The 13,977-nt window shown below is 39.9% G+C and overlaps 1 protein-coding gene across 3 annotated transcripts in view; it reads right to left on the bottom strand.

Annotated features, from left to right (window-relative positions):
• CA10 (carbonic anhydrase 10) overlaps positions 1–13,977 on the bottom strand; it is a 550,279-nt gene that overhangs the window by 522,124 nt on the left and 14,178 nt on the right. Inside the window, exon 2 of one of the 3 annotated variants that reach the window (XM_023204535.2) lies at positions 2,817–2,956. The exons of the other annotated variants lie outside the window; for them this stretch is intronic. Coding sequence (XP_023060303.1) covers positions 2,817–2,838 — 22 coding nt within the window. The 5' untranslated portion in view covers positions 2,839–2,956. The remainder of the gene's footprint in view (positions 1–2,816; positions 2,957–13,977) is intronic. 3 annotated transcript variants of the gene reach the window in all.

Here is a 13,977-nt window from a genome sequence, read left to right as displayed (position 1 = left end):
AAAGAGTAGATTCTAAGTGTTTGTAAAAATAAGAATGGAGGTAATATATACGCATAATTAGCTTGATTTACCTATCCCACAATGTATACATAAATCAAAACATAATATTACATATGATAAATATATACTATTTTTATTTTTAAATTTAAAAAAAATTAAAACAACTTGCCCCCAAGAGCTATGGAAGCGATGGAGAGGCAGACTCAGAGGAAGGTGCTGGAAGAGAGATGGTTTGACTGGAGAGGCACTGAGCATGACAACAGCAGGATATGGTCCAGATGAGGCAGACAGTAAAGCACATGGGGGGCTAAGAAAATGGACTTTGAAAGAGGACTGCCTAAACTGGAATCCCAGTGCCACAGAGTGCCACTCCTGGAACTGTTGTGAGCTATGTGAGTCAATTCTTCTAAAGTGCTAAGCACAGTAAAGGAGAAAGCAGGTGTGTTGTATCTGTTAACTGCTATATTATTCTGAATCATTAGAATGAAGACCAAATCTGACTTCTGGGTTTCTGGCTTATATGTGGGGCACAGCAACAGGGAATGAAGGCACAGTGAACTTGCAGAATTCAGCATCTTTCCTTAGGCTCTGGTCATCTGAGCACACTTGGTTTTAGTGAAGTTAGCCTCTAGGCAGTTCTAGAATCAAATTTAGGGAGGATTTGGGGCCCTAAGCCTAGAGATTCCAAGGTCCTTGTATAGGTTAACACAACAGAAATGCATGTACCAGGTACGGAAGAGAGGGCCCTCATCAGGACTGGGGTACAAACTGGGGATTTGGTCCAGATACAGGTGACACCTCGTGGCTCAACTGACGCACAGGACCACAGTGAGACAGCTGTACCTCAGAGCACAGCCTAATATATGGGGTGGAATTATAGGGCCTAAATCAGTGCTACCTCTTCTCAGGAGCAGCCCAGAGGACCATGGGCAGGCTGAGAATGCAGATAAGGATTTTATGACTCTGAAGGTAAGGAAAAGCTGGGAGTCGGGCTGGACCTAATCCATGTTGCATGGAGCTGCTTCACTGCCCTGTCCGGGCCTCACCTTCTTGGTGAGCAAGCAATTTGGTACCATGCCCTTTGGTGAAAGCAGGCATGGAACAGGTGACTGACCCTGGGGAACAAAAGCCAAGCTGTCATTCATCACAGCCCATGGTGCAAACCTCTAAGGTAAGCCTTGGAGCCTCCAGTGCACCCAGCGGTGGGGCATCCATCCTCTGGGCAGGGAGCTTCAATTCACACAGCGGGAGAGCCACAACATAGCAGGAGACATACAGAAGGCTTTTAAATGTCTGTTTTTTAAATAGATATTTAGCAAAGCAGGAGAGAAACTGTCAGAGATCCGCAATTCTGAGTTTAATCCGGAAAGTCAGCAAAGAGGTGGAAGGAAACAGAAAAAGGGAGACTGGAAGAAGAGGCTTCAGGATTTGGGGAAAGCAAAGCAAAAAGTAGTAACAAGAAAAAAAAAAAAAAAACAGTTGCATATCAGAAACTGCTCAAGTCTCAAATCGACATTTACAGAACACTATTTTCCATTTTTCCGACGGCTCTATGCATTTGACAGATTTTTACTTGTTCTTAACTCTAGCTCAAAGTTCACCTCCTTTAGACAAAGCCATACCCTCCTCTGGCCTCTGTTTTAATAGATACAGTGTTTGTAACAGCATATTTTAAAATATTATGCAATGAGTTATGACTCTGGATATTATAGCCACTCATCATTTTCTTGAGGATATTTACCCTTATATCCCCAGGCCTTAGTAAAATTCCTGGCACATATTAGCTAATGCTCAATTAATGATCACTAAATGAATAGAAGATTAAAGAATGAGGAAAGAACGAAGGAGGGAAGATGCTTTATGACTGTACAAGGTGCATGCAAGGGAAGGCAGGAAGTGAGATTTATAAAGGTGTCTTAGCATATTATGCTGGTGATGTGCGCCAAGCTAAGCATTTCAGCTTTCAACCACCGGCAAGGTAGCATAATAAAAGGTTGTAAAGCAGAATGTTTCAAAGAGCTGTTTCCCCAGTGCCATCTTTACTCTATACGTTATTAATCTCATTTCTTCCCTACTTCGAACTAATGTACTCACATCCAAAGGTTTGACATATATAGACTCATTCAAAACAAAATGTTTCAAGTTCTCCAGAAAATAATCCTAAACCTCAACTTCTAGAAGAAATAATCCTAAAATAACCTCCCATCTTTGTTCCTCAGTACTTTATTCTTAAGCTATTGTAACCTCGTACCTATTTATTTGTCCCTTGGGAGGTGATGGTTTTCTTTAGGAGTTATGAGTGTACTTTCTAGTGTCAGACTTGGGTTCAAAGCCTAGCTCATCCACCCACAAGCTTTCTGTCTTTAACTAAATTATTTAATATCACTGAGTCTCAGTCTGTTCACCTCTGTAGGCATGATAAATAATGCCTACCCACATGATTTTTGTAAGAATTGAAGGCTATTGTAAAGTTCAAACATGAACTAAACAATCAATACCAGCAGCTAGTGATAGTGGCTCTGCCAATATTAGTTAACAATAATAATAGCAGTAAGTTTGTTTGTTCTTATGTCCTGGTATACTCTGTGGGAGAAAGAATTGTCTTCTCTTTCTTGGATTATTATTTCTTTTTCTCTCCCCTCCTACAACTGCACATCTGCCTTTTCCCTTCACAGTATTTTGCAATTCTCTGTGTGACTCGAAACAGAGTGCAGGTTACGCATGACAGCTGCTTCTTCCACTGTGCCTTCACACCGTGGATGTCACTGCCATCCACTCCATGCATGAGCCAGAACCCTGGTTTCTTTCTGACTCACCATTCTTCCTCACCCCCACCATACACAATTCATCAGACTCTGTTAATCCACATCCTGAACAGCGCCTGATGCCATTACCTTCAACGGGTTACCTGCATCTCCAACCCAGACTGCCCTCCTGACTGCCCTCGTGAGGTCGCCTGTGAGAAATAAAAATGGGATCCTAAGCCCCTCCAACTGAACTGACCCTCTATTTGCCAAGGCGACCCCAGAGTAATCTTGAAAATTGAGTTCTCAGCAATGACAGGATGAGAGGTCAGACGTGCCTCAGTATACCCCTCACTTGCTAACCGTGTTAGGCTTTCCTCCCTAAGGGATGAACATAACTAGCTCTTTGGAAAGACTCCACTTTTGATACCAACCAACCACCTGACGCTGCTTCTCCTTTATTTGCCTGAGATAAGACCACTGACCATGCAGTGGTTCTGGCCAGACTACAGAGAATGTGCAGTAAAGGCTTTTGTGTCCTCTGCTTCACCTTTTGACATCAGAGAGCTTAAAACTCCACCCTTGGATCATGCTAATGCTACCATTTTTTTGTACATGGGACCCATGAATGAGCATGAAGCTCAATTGCACAGGACCACATTTCTCCTTTCATGAATATTCATGACTCCTCCTATAGCTTATTAAATATGTATATTCGGCCACCCTGTTCAGCACATGCTCCTATTCCCTTTGCCTCTCCCTTGAAGTGTCTGTTTCTAGCTTCTGGCAAGAGGCTATGCTTCCTAGCCTGTGGAAATGGGCACCCTGCAGGCTGTAATGCTTTATGAGAAATAAAGCTGTTTTCCCAAATGTATGAATCTTGTCATTCTTTAGCTGATACTTGTCTCCCCTCTCTGCTTCTCATTCCTGCTCAATTCTCCACTCTGTAGCTGGAGGGGTCTTCTCAAAGCATAACTATGATCATGTGAAACCCCCACCCTAAGACCCTCTCCTGGCTTCCCATTGCTCTTAGCATACCCATGCAACTTGTTACACACGGTTGTTTAATAATCATGCTTATTATCTGTGCTGGAGCCATACTGACTTTATATCAGGCCCCCTCTTTCCATAGGCTGTTGTTGTTTCTTCCAACAAGCTCTCCAAATAAATAAGCCTTGCACAATACTGCCTTAAAACCAAAGTTAAGTCCTGAACTCTGGACTAGTAAGATCTCTTTTTAGTTCAAGATATTGTATGTCACTGATGTAAAGCACTGTGTGGAGGCAAGTCTCAGAGAAAAAGACGAGGCTGGCAGAATATAAGAGAAAGTGACGGATGGAGGAACTGGATGCCTAAAAGCACTTCATTTCACTTTTCTAAATGTGCCCTGTCAAAATGAAGGGAGCAGACCCAGTAAGGCTTAAGTTAGTGGTTGCACAATAAAGTAGAATATTTATCTTCGCTCTGGAGCTGCAGACCATTAGCATTAGAAAACACCACCAGGTCTGTCTCCTAACATGCCTGGGGACCTCGGAATGGGGAGGATCCTGATTTAATGAGCAAGTTACACCATCTGTCAACAGGACTGCTGAGAGGTAATTCAGCCAACAGCAGTTCCCAGAATTTAAGGAGCAAAGCACTTGGGTGCTATTTGTGTAAGACATGGCCCTTAGCTTCACGGTCGAGGAATCCTATGCACCCTGACTACTCAAACTGGGAGTGAAGGGTGGTATCTGTGTGTCTTGCTCACAGTCCAGCCAGCTTCAGCTTTTTTGTGTGGATGCTTGGTGAGCTTTGCAGAAGGGAGACATCCAGCTAGAAACAGGGTCCTGGAGAGTTCCGTCTGTCCCTTTCTGAGCCTAATAATTTCCCGCAAGAGGCTACAAAAGGTATTAACGTGAACAATATCATTGGCCGAAGTATTCACACTGTTATGGATGGAGGGAAGAAGGTGACAGGGGAGAGTAGATTTCATGTATATTTCTTGTGAGATGTGATTTTGAAATGGAAATAATCTAACAATAAATTTTGCATCTAGATTAGTGAAGGCAACATAGAGTTGCTTTGGAAAATACCTCAGTTGTAAAATAATGTGAACTTTTACCAAATGACATGGTAATTAATATTCAAATGAGGAATTTTTCCCTATAAAAATTAGTCAACTTGGAAATCTATATAAATTCTTCTTCTGCATTTGTATAGCTCATTTTATAATACCTATTAAATTTTGAGGTTTACTTATGTGAGGATTTTTTTTTTCACATAACACATGTGACTCCCTGGGCCAGAGCTTGGCACACAGGGAGGAAGGGTGGCAAAAGTGTATGGACCCAAAAGTCAAATAACTGGAAGTTCAAATCCCAGCTCTCTTACCTAGCAATATGAATTTGGCCATATTTCCTAAGCCTCAGCTTCCTCATCTGCAAAATGGGGAGAACAACTATCCATTTCTCCCAGGGTTGATGTGACAATTAAATGAAATAAATAATATAAAATATTACTATTATGTGTAACACACAGGAAGCACTCAATAAATATTGACTACTGTTAGATATTCAAGTGAAAATATTCATTTCAGTATAATGCTTTTATGCATAAATTGTGAATCATCTCGACATCCTAACTCCTATTGTTCAAAACGAACAATATAAATTTGGGGTAGGATTTGATATGAAGAGACAACTGAAAATCAGCTCAATATAAGTCTGGTATCTATGAATGTCTTGACTGTTAGCTTTGAGTCTTACTCTCTTATTCTCCTTTGAAGCCATAATATCTTTCACAGTGCTTGGCACTCAACTCCAGTAAATATTTATTTAATAAATGGAACATTTATTGAATAAATCATGGGGTGAATAAAGTGGGCGAACAATCTGAACGGTCACAAGCAATTTTACTTAGCTTGTTCACCCAACTTAGCTTTAGGACTCTATTAGAATGCTCTCAAAAGGTGGAGAGCACTGGATGCGGGAAATATTAATAATTTTTCTAGCTTTCCTTCACAGCAGCTGTGGCGGACATTTGTCATGCTCCCTGGACTGTCACCACATTCTCCATGCCTATCCTATGTGCATCAGTTTCCTATTGCTGCTGTAACAAATTACTACATATTTAGTAGCTTAGAACAACACAAATGTATTATCTCACAGTTCTGGAGCTCAGAAATCTGAAATGAATCTGAAATGTATTATCTCACAGTTCTGGAGCTCAGACATCTGAAATGAATCTGAAATGTATTATCTCACAGTTCTGGAGCTCAGAAATCTGAAATGAATCTGAAGGGGCTAAAATCAAGGTATCAGCAGGCATGTGTTCTTTCTTGAGGCTCCAGGGAAGAATTAATTTCCTTGTCTTTTCCAGCTACTGGGGACCTTTTGCATTTCTGGCAACTCCCTTCCTTCATCTTCTAAGTGCATCAATCCAACCTCAGCTTCTGTTCTCACATCTTCTTTTTCTGATTCTGATCATTCTGCCCCTCTTTTACAATGACCTTTGTGATCACATTTGGCCCGCCCAGATAATCTAGGATAATCTCCCAATCTCAAGATCTTTAATCATGAATGCTAAATCCCTTTTACCATGTAAAATAACCATATTCACAGGTTCCTGGCATTAGAATTAGGACACGAACATCTCTGGGAGGCTATTCTTCAGCCAACTCACTATGTTTGGAGTTATTTCCTGCCTTTTGTATCCAGTCCCACCCAGGTAGAATCCTGTACTTTACTTTGGAGAGGAGGCAAGTGACTGAACTTACTCATTCACATGCCTGAGATTATGGTTCCAAAGTGAACAGCATGAGGAAGCAGATTTGATAACAAATCCATCTTCTGGTGAGGTTAGTAGCAGCAGTGTCCAGCTTTCTGGATACCAATGTTGTATAGAGCTCAGTCCACACCAGCGATGAGATCTGGCTATTTCTACACAGCAGTGGCAGGAATCCTTTTCAGAGCAATGCCATAATATATCCTTGTAAGTACAGTTTCCACTTCCTATTTTTTGGCCTACCTTCAGACCCTGTGAGCACCTCAAGTGCTTTAATAAAATTTTTTTCTGCTTATAGTAGTCCTGAAGGTTTTATTATTTATAACTAAGGAACCCAATGGACATCACCTCCTGTGCTAGATTGTAAGAAGGGCCTTCAGGCTTCTAGGAGTGCTCCTAGAAAATTGGAACAGCAGACAATCATTTAGGTGCCAAGTACTTTGTAAAAAGACCCTGAAGAAATGGAATGCAATCATTCAAACTAGGAGTTGGCAAATTGTGCTGTTCTTTATAACACCTGGTGTAGGGGGAGGGGAGAAAGAGAATCTCCTATGGAGGTCTGTTCTGAGACTTTGATTTTCATCTCTTCTCAATATAAGAGACCAATTCAGATAGAATTCTGTTTGTGAAGGAATAGCAGGAGAGATTTTGATTACTGATTCTGGTCAGCATGGATGCACCCCTCAGTGATTTTCAAAGCACTTTACAGTCATTGTTTATATTAAATTAAATAGTCTTGGATATCCATTAGTTTAGAAAGCAAAATTATATCTGGCTTAAAACTGCTTTTTGCCTACTGCCTCACTCGCCTCTGCATTATCTAGAACTTGCTCACATACGGCTCTTACTTTATCCATCTGTAAGAGAAGGTGATTTTTTTTTTCCCCCAAAATAATGCATTTCCATCCCTCTCTGTTCAGTGTCTTCTGCTTGCAGTTTGGAGAGCTCAGTTCAAATCCTAACGGTAGCAGTTAGTAGCTGGGTGACTTGAACTAGTTACTTAACCTCTCTGAGCTTCCTTCTTCTACAAAATGTTGATATTATACTCCCAAACAGACTCATAGTGAAGACTGAATAAGTATGTGGTATGGTGGCTGAGCTCAGACTCTGGATTCAGACAGGTCCACGTTTACATCTTAGCTTACATCTTAACAGCTGTGTGCTCCCCAGTGTTACCTGGGTGCCTGTCTCCTCTCAATAGAATCAGAGATGGATAAGAACTCCCTCATAGGGTTAGAGATAAAATGAGATAATAAATGGAGAGCACTTTGCACAGTGCCTGTTAGGTTCTAATATTATGAACAGTTAAGTGGCTGTTTGGAGTGGGTGTTTGGAGTGAATTAAGGAATTATCAAATGAAATAATAAAATCAACTTCATGTTTTCAAACATCCCCCCCCCCACCACCTTCCCTCAACACGGTCTCTAGTGATCTGAAATCCTTTCTAAATAATTGTTTAAAGGTTGTTACCACTAACAGAGATCAGATCTGTGTTTGCCTGCACAAGAATTGGAGAGGGACTGACTACAAAGAAACATACAGACATTTGGGGAGTGATGGAAATGTTCCACATCTTAGTTGCGGTGGTGGTTATAGGACTATATTTTTTACCCTAAACTCATCAAACCATATACTTAGAGTGAGTGCATTTCATGTTTATTGCACTTCAATAAAAGTTTATGGGTTTTTTTTGTTTGTTTTTTTTGAGGCGGAGTCTCGCTCTGTCGCCCACGCTGGAGTGCAGTGGCCGGATCTCAGCTCACTGCAAGCTCCGCCTCCCGGGTTTACGCCATTCTCCTGCCTCAGCCTCCGGAGTAGCTGGGACTACAGGCGCCCGCCACCTCGCCCGGCTAGTTTATTTTTTTGTATTTTTTAGTAGAAACGGGGTTTCACCGTGTTAGCCAGGATAGTCTCGATCTCCTGACCTCATGATCCGCGTTAGCCAGGATGGTCTCGATCTCCTGACCTCGTGATCCGCCCGTCTCGGCCTCCCAAAGTGCTGGGATTACAGGCTTGAGCCACCACGCCCGGCCAAAAGTTTATGTTAATTAATGTATTATGTGTATTCTAGAGCAAGGGTTAGCGAACATTTTTCTGGGAAGGGCCAGATAGAAAGTAATTTGAGCTTTGCTGACCTTAGGCTCTGTTGCAACTACTCAACTCTGCCACTGTGGTGTAAAGGCAGCCATCGAAAATAGATACTAGACAGTTCATAAATGAATGGGTGTGGTTGTGTTTCAGTCAAACACAATTTATGAACCAAAATTTGTTTTCATATAATTTTCATGTGTCATGAAATATATTATTTCCTCTTTTGATTTTTTCCCCCAACTATCTGAAAATCTAACAACCATTCTTAGACCCTGGGCCTTACAAAGACAGGCAGTAGGCTGGATTTGATCGGTGGGCCACTGTTTGTCAGCCCCTGCCCTAGAGTTGCAAAGAGGCTTGGTTAGGCCGCGTTATGAAATCTGCTTTAGGGACTTAGTACAAATACCATGTCTAAGAGGGCTGGGAGTCTAGCTCCTGTGAGCCCTGCAGGGTCTTTGCCAGAACCCACTCCCTCTGTGGCCAGCCTAAGCCGCTGCTTCTTGACTTCAATTTTGCCATCTGTGCAGAGAGGACAACAGTCATCTTTCAGAGCCCGGTTAAGCTCATTGAGCTTGTTATTTGAGAGAAAATGCTCTATCCAAGTGCAAAAGCTGATCATGGCCTGGGTTATGAGTCTGGCCTGTCTCAATCATCAGGGGGAAAGGTTTGATTTCTCAGGTTGTCATTCCTAAAATTGCTTGTTCTCCAGGTGATGTTCTTATTTCTGAATATGGTCTGACCTTCGTTCCCCAAAGAGAAGGGTTATTTTTTCGAAGAGCTGGCAGAAGCAAAGTACTCAGAAAGCTTGCTCCTTCCGTGCCAAACTGGCATCCCAGCACAAACCATGCCTTAGGGGAGGGTGGCTTTCCCCCGTAATGTTTGCCTGGATGGGTCCAGAGCTACTCTAAGCTCCTCTGAGAGCAAAGGGAGCTTTATAAATGCAAACCAGCACAAACTGAGGTTTCTTGTTTTTGGTTTCTGAGAGTACAAGGTGCTTAAAGCATTTTTGGGGTAGTAAAATAGCCAAGGTATCCACAAAAGTCAAGATAGTTCTGAGGTTCCTGAAGCTTCAAAGCTTTTAAAAATTGACTATTACATGTAAAATTCAATCAATCCCTTATTGAAGAAAAAATTATTATCTAGGCACCCAGTTTATTCTCCTACCTGTTGGAAGCATGAAGAAAAAAATATTATCCAGGCACCCAGTTTATCCTCCTAACTGTTGGAAGAATTTGATTCAATTGTTTCTCACAATTTTTTTTTGTAAAAAGTCGGATAATAAATGTTTTAGGCTTTGCAGGCAGTATGGTCTCTGTTGCAATTACTCAACACTGCTGTTGTGATGTAAATAAAACAAGTCCCAGACAATACATCGATGAATGAGCATGAAGGTGTCCCAGTACAACTTAGTTTTCTAAGTTGTAAACAAACAGGTTGTGGGCTGGATTTAGTCCACAGGCTGTTGTTTGCTGAGCTCTGGTCTGAGTTGTGTTATATCTAGAAGGGACTAGGTCGGTTAGGGAAGAGAAAAAAAAAAAAACCTAAACCAGCAGAGACTACTGGTGAGAATGTGGAAAAACCTATCATTACGGACTGGAGAGTAAAACCCAATCAATGAGGATGTTGCATTAGGAGTAGGGCGGGGATACCCTAGATGAATCCTGGCCATGGTGAATTTTCCTGATGAAAGTAGAAAGGCAGCCAGTGGATGGGCAGCACCGGGGACAGGAAGAGCCGATGGGGCATTGTGGGGAGATACTGCTGCTGGCTGGACTGCTCATAACAGTGTTCACAAAGGACCCTCTAGTTAAACATGTGAGAACCTATGAGTAAGCCACGTAGGATTCAGGTGGGTCAAAACAAGGTAAAAACCACAGCATGAGCAAAAGCACAGGGAAGTATCTGCAAGGTGCTGCATAGAATCCTGAGTTGGCAAGTTGGAGCAAAGTCTTACGGCACATCATGGAAGACTTTAAAACATCACTTTCAACAGTGTGAACTTTTTAATTTTAAGAGTCAGTGACAGGTACTGAAGGTTTCTGAGCTTGTAGTACCATATACCCTACAAAGCAGCCAACTCAAATGGTCTTCCTCCTTTACAAAGAGACTATGGTTGGCTGCATCTCACATGTTATGAATATGATGCTAATACCAGATCACATTTATTAAGCCATTATTATCTGCCTGATAATACTGTACTAAATGCTTTACTTTCATATGTCATTTAATAATGCTTATAAGAAATCACCGATGGGGTTATTTTTATCTCCATTTTACAGATTAGAAAACTGAGACACATAAGAAGTTAACTTACCCAAAGCCAACCAGCTTGTAAGAGGCAGAGTGTGGGTTTAAATGCAGCTCTTAATCATTCTCAACTCAAGCTATATGGCATCTCAGTGAATTTAAACATATTTCTGCATTTTAATAGTTAAATAAAACACTTTTAACATCATTTCTAAATTGTTTCTCCAGTGTTCCCTCTCCTCAAAAATCCCCAATACTATAATTACATTTGTCATCTTTTTATCTTCCTATGAATTATTTTTTAAGATCACCAGATTAATAATAAATATTTGTAAATTTAAATTTTGTTCAAGTTTCACACAAACCCAGTGCACTGATTTAGCATTAAATCTTCATTTCCATCAATAGCTTATCTATCCATCTGTGTATATAATTATTTTCACATTATTTGGGTTACATTTTAGGAGGATATTGCTTTGATGAACACAAACCATACATTTATCTAACATGAATTTTTGGCCAAACACAATAGTGTGATAAAATTTTAAATAAGTTAGGATGAGTTCATGTCCTTTGTAGGGACATGGATGCAGCTGGAAACCATCATTCTCAGCAAACTATCGCAAGAACAGAAAAGCAAACACCACATGTTCTCACTCATAGGTGGGAATTGAACAATGAGATCACTTGGACACAGGAAGGGGAATATCACACACCAGGGCCTATTGTGGGGTGGGGGAAGCGGGGAAGGATAGCATTAGGAGATATACCTAATGTAAATGACGAGTTAATGGGTGCAGTACACCAACATGGCACATGTATACATATGTAACAAACCTGCACGTTGTGCACATGTACCCTAGAACTTAAAGTATAATAATTTAAAAATAATAATAAAAATTTCAAATAAGTAAAAAATGCTTATATAAATAAAAGCTTAGAAAGAAACAAACCAGAATATTAATAATAGTTGTATTATGGTTATATGATTATAAGTGATCTGTTTTTTTCTTTTTTCCAAATTATTTTAAATTGGATTGTTAAAATTTTAAAATATAATCATGTGAAAAATGTTCTTTTTAAAAAAAGAGAAGTTATAAAAATAATACATTGGAAACTAATCAGCACTAATGAAATAATGCCCAAATGCAAAAAGTGATGATGTTCCATAAAGGTTCCATGTACCTAAAGCAACTGGATCTCATTAAATCCCTGGGACCTAAAATCAGGCTAGCTGGGGTGGGTCTATACTCAGCTTCTCTAAGTACAATCAATTTAAGAGAAACAGGAGTAGAGGTTTAGTGGATTAGTCACAGCAGGCCATTAATCTCTGCATTCTCAGTTGTAATCCAGCCTCTACCAACGAGATTGGAGGAAAAAAATCCCACAAAAAAAACAAACACTGGGAAAAGCTCTAAAGCAGGTTCCCTAGAGACAGACATACTCAGGTCACAGTTTGCTTGTCTTTACTTAACATCAATACAGTATTTATCATCTGTGCTATTTCTTGTTGGTTTTCCTTTTATGCCTTTTGCTGAAATGCTCAGATCAGATATATTTGAAAAGGAACCATACCGCCATCCCAGGAATAGCTCAGCATTTAATTATCATTTAAAAAAATCCTTCTGTCAAGTGAATATGAAACATAAATCAAAGCTATGTTTTCATGTTGCAAATAGGTTGAAAAAAACATGGGTAAGGTTATCATAAACACAAATTAGTGCTTGGGGAAGCAGGTAAAACTGAGCAATGAAAAGGAAATAGAGTAGCCAAATTTCAGTAAAAATGAGTGACAGTTTCAAAAATTGCAGGGTAAATAGTATATCTTTTATCATAAATGGATTAGACCATAATAGTACCTCACTTCTTTACTGCTCTGGCAAATGACCTAGAATTTACTAATGTATTAAGTGGGAAAAAATAATAAGCAAATTCCTGAGCCAGGATTCTGTTTATGCCACTACTGTCAAGGCCGAATATTTATTGGATTATATGAGACCACATGCCTACATTAGAGGTTTTGATAAATTTAAAGTGCAGTTGTAAACTAAAAATAGGTGGCATTAATTTCTTAATTTTTAAAAAATTATTAAAGGAACATATGGGCCAGACCCAGTAAACTGTCTCTGAAGATGATGCTATGAAAAGACATCATTATCTCCCTTTTTATTACCTTTAAAATATTCCCCAAACATTCTAGTTTCCCCTAGTGAATCAGATGCAACCAACCTTAACTGATGATGTGCTATGTGCAGACATTTTCACATGCATTGGCTCATTTAATCCCCATGTTTTACAAGATATTGCCAAATTCCTTCCTAATTTTGCTTAATGTATCTTTTATTCTTTTAGCTTCAGCCATAACAAAAGCAAAAGCCACCATTTATCAAGTGCACTCTACGTGCCAAACACCAGGCTCCACTTTTTTTTTATTTCAAGCCCGCTTAACTTCAAAGATAGGTGTTATTGCCTCCAATTTACAAACGAGGATACTGACACTTAGTTAGAGATGTTAAATAACTTCCTAAAGTCACACAATAAGAAACAGCAGAGTTGAGGTTAAATAGTAAGACAATGTATAATGTTTTCAATGAATGCTCTTCAATAAATCTGTAGCAGTCAATGATGACCCCTAGACTCTTTCCCAGTGTTGCACTAGAGGGTGACAAGGTAATCATTCCACAAATATTATTTGGGTTATTTTTCTCATAATGTCTTATCTTATGATTGCCCATCTAGAAAGTCATTTGCCACTTTTCTGTTCACTCAGGTCGTGAAAGATCTTCCCATATTTTCATCTTGTTGCCTCAACATTTCAAAAACTGGGTAAGTTTAGCATGAACAGCAAATTTGAACAACTTTCTGTAAAAGTCTGTTAACTTACTAAAGTTCCCAAGTTGGAAAGGGACCTAGAAACTACTTACTCCAATATGCTTAAACTGTTTAAAAGGAGAAAACTGGCCCCAGAATAGTAAAATTAATTCCTCCATGCTACAGAAGTAGTAGTGGCAAAACTAACGCTAAACACAACATGTCCTAACTTCCATCCTAGTCATCTCTTTAGCAAATCACCTAATTCTAGCTTTCCTATAATGTATAAAAATGTGCTCCAGGAACAATACTTAAGAAG

Source organism: Piliocolobus tephrosceles, chromosome 16, assembly GCF_002776525.5.
Source record: "Piliocolobus tephrosceles isolate RC106 chromosome 16, ASM277652v3, whole genome shotgun sequence".
NCBI classification, from domain to species: domain Eukaryota; kingdom Metazoa; phylum Chordata; class Mammalia; order Primates; family Cercopithecidae; genus Piliocolobus; species Piliocolobus tephrosceles.
Note: the sequence above shows the minus strand (reverse complement) of the source record. Positions and strands in the feature narration are given on the sequence as shown.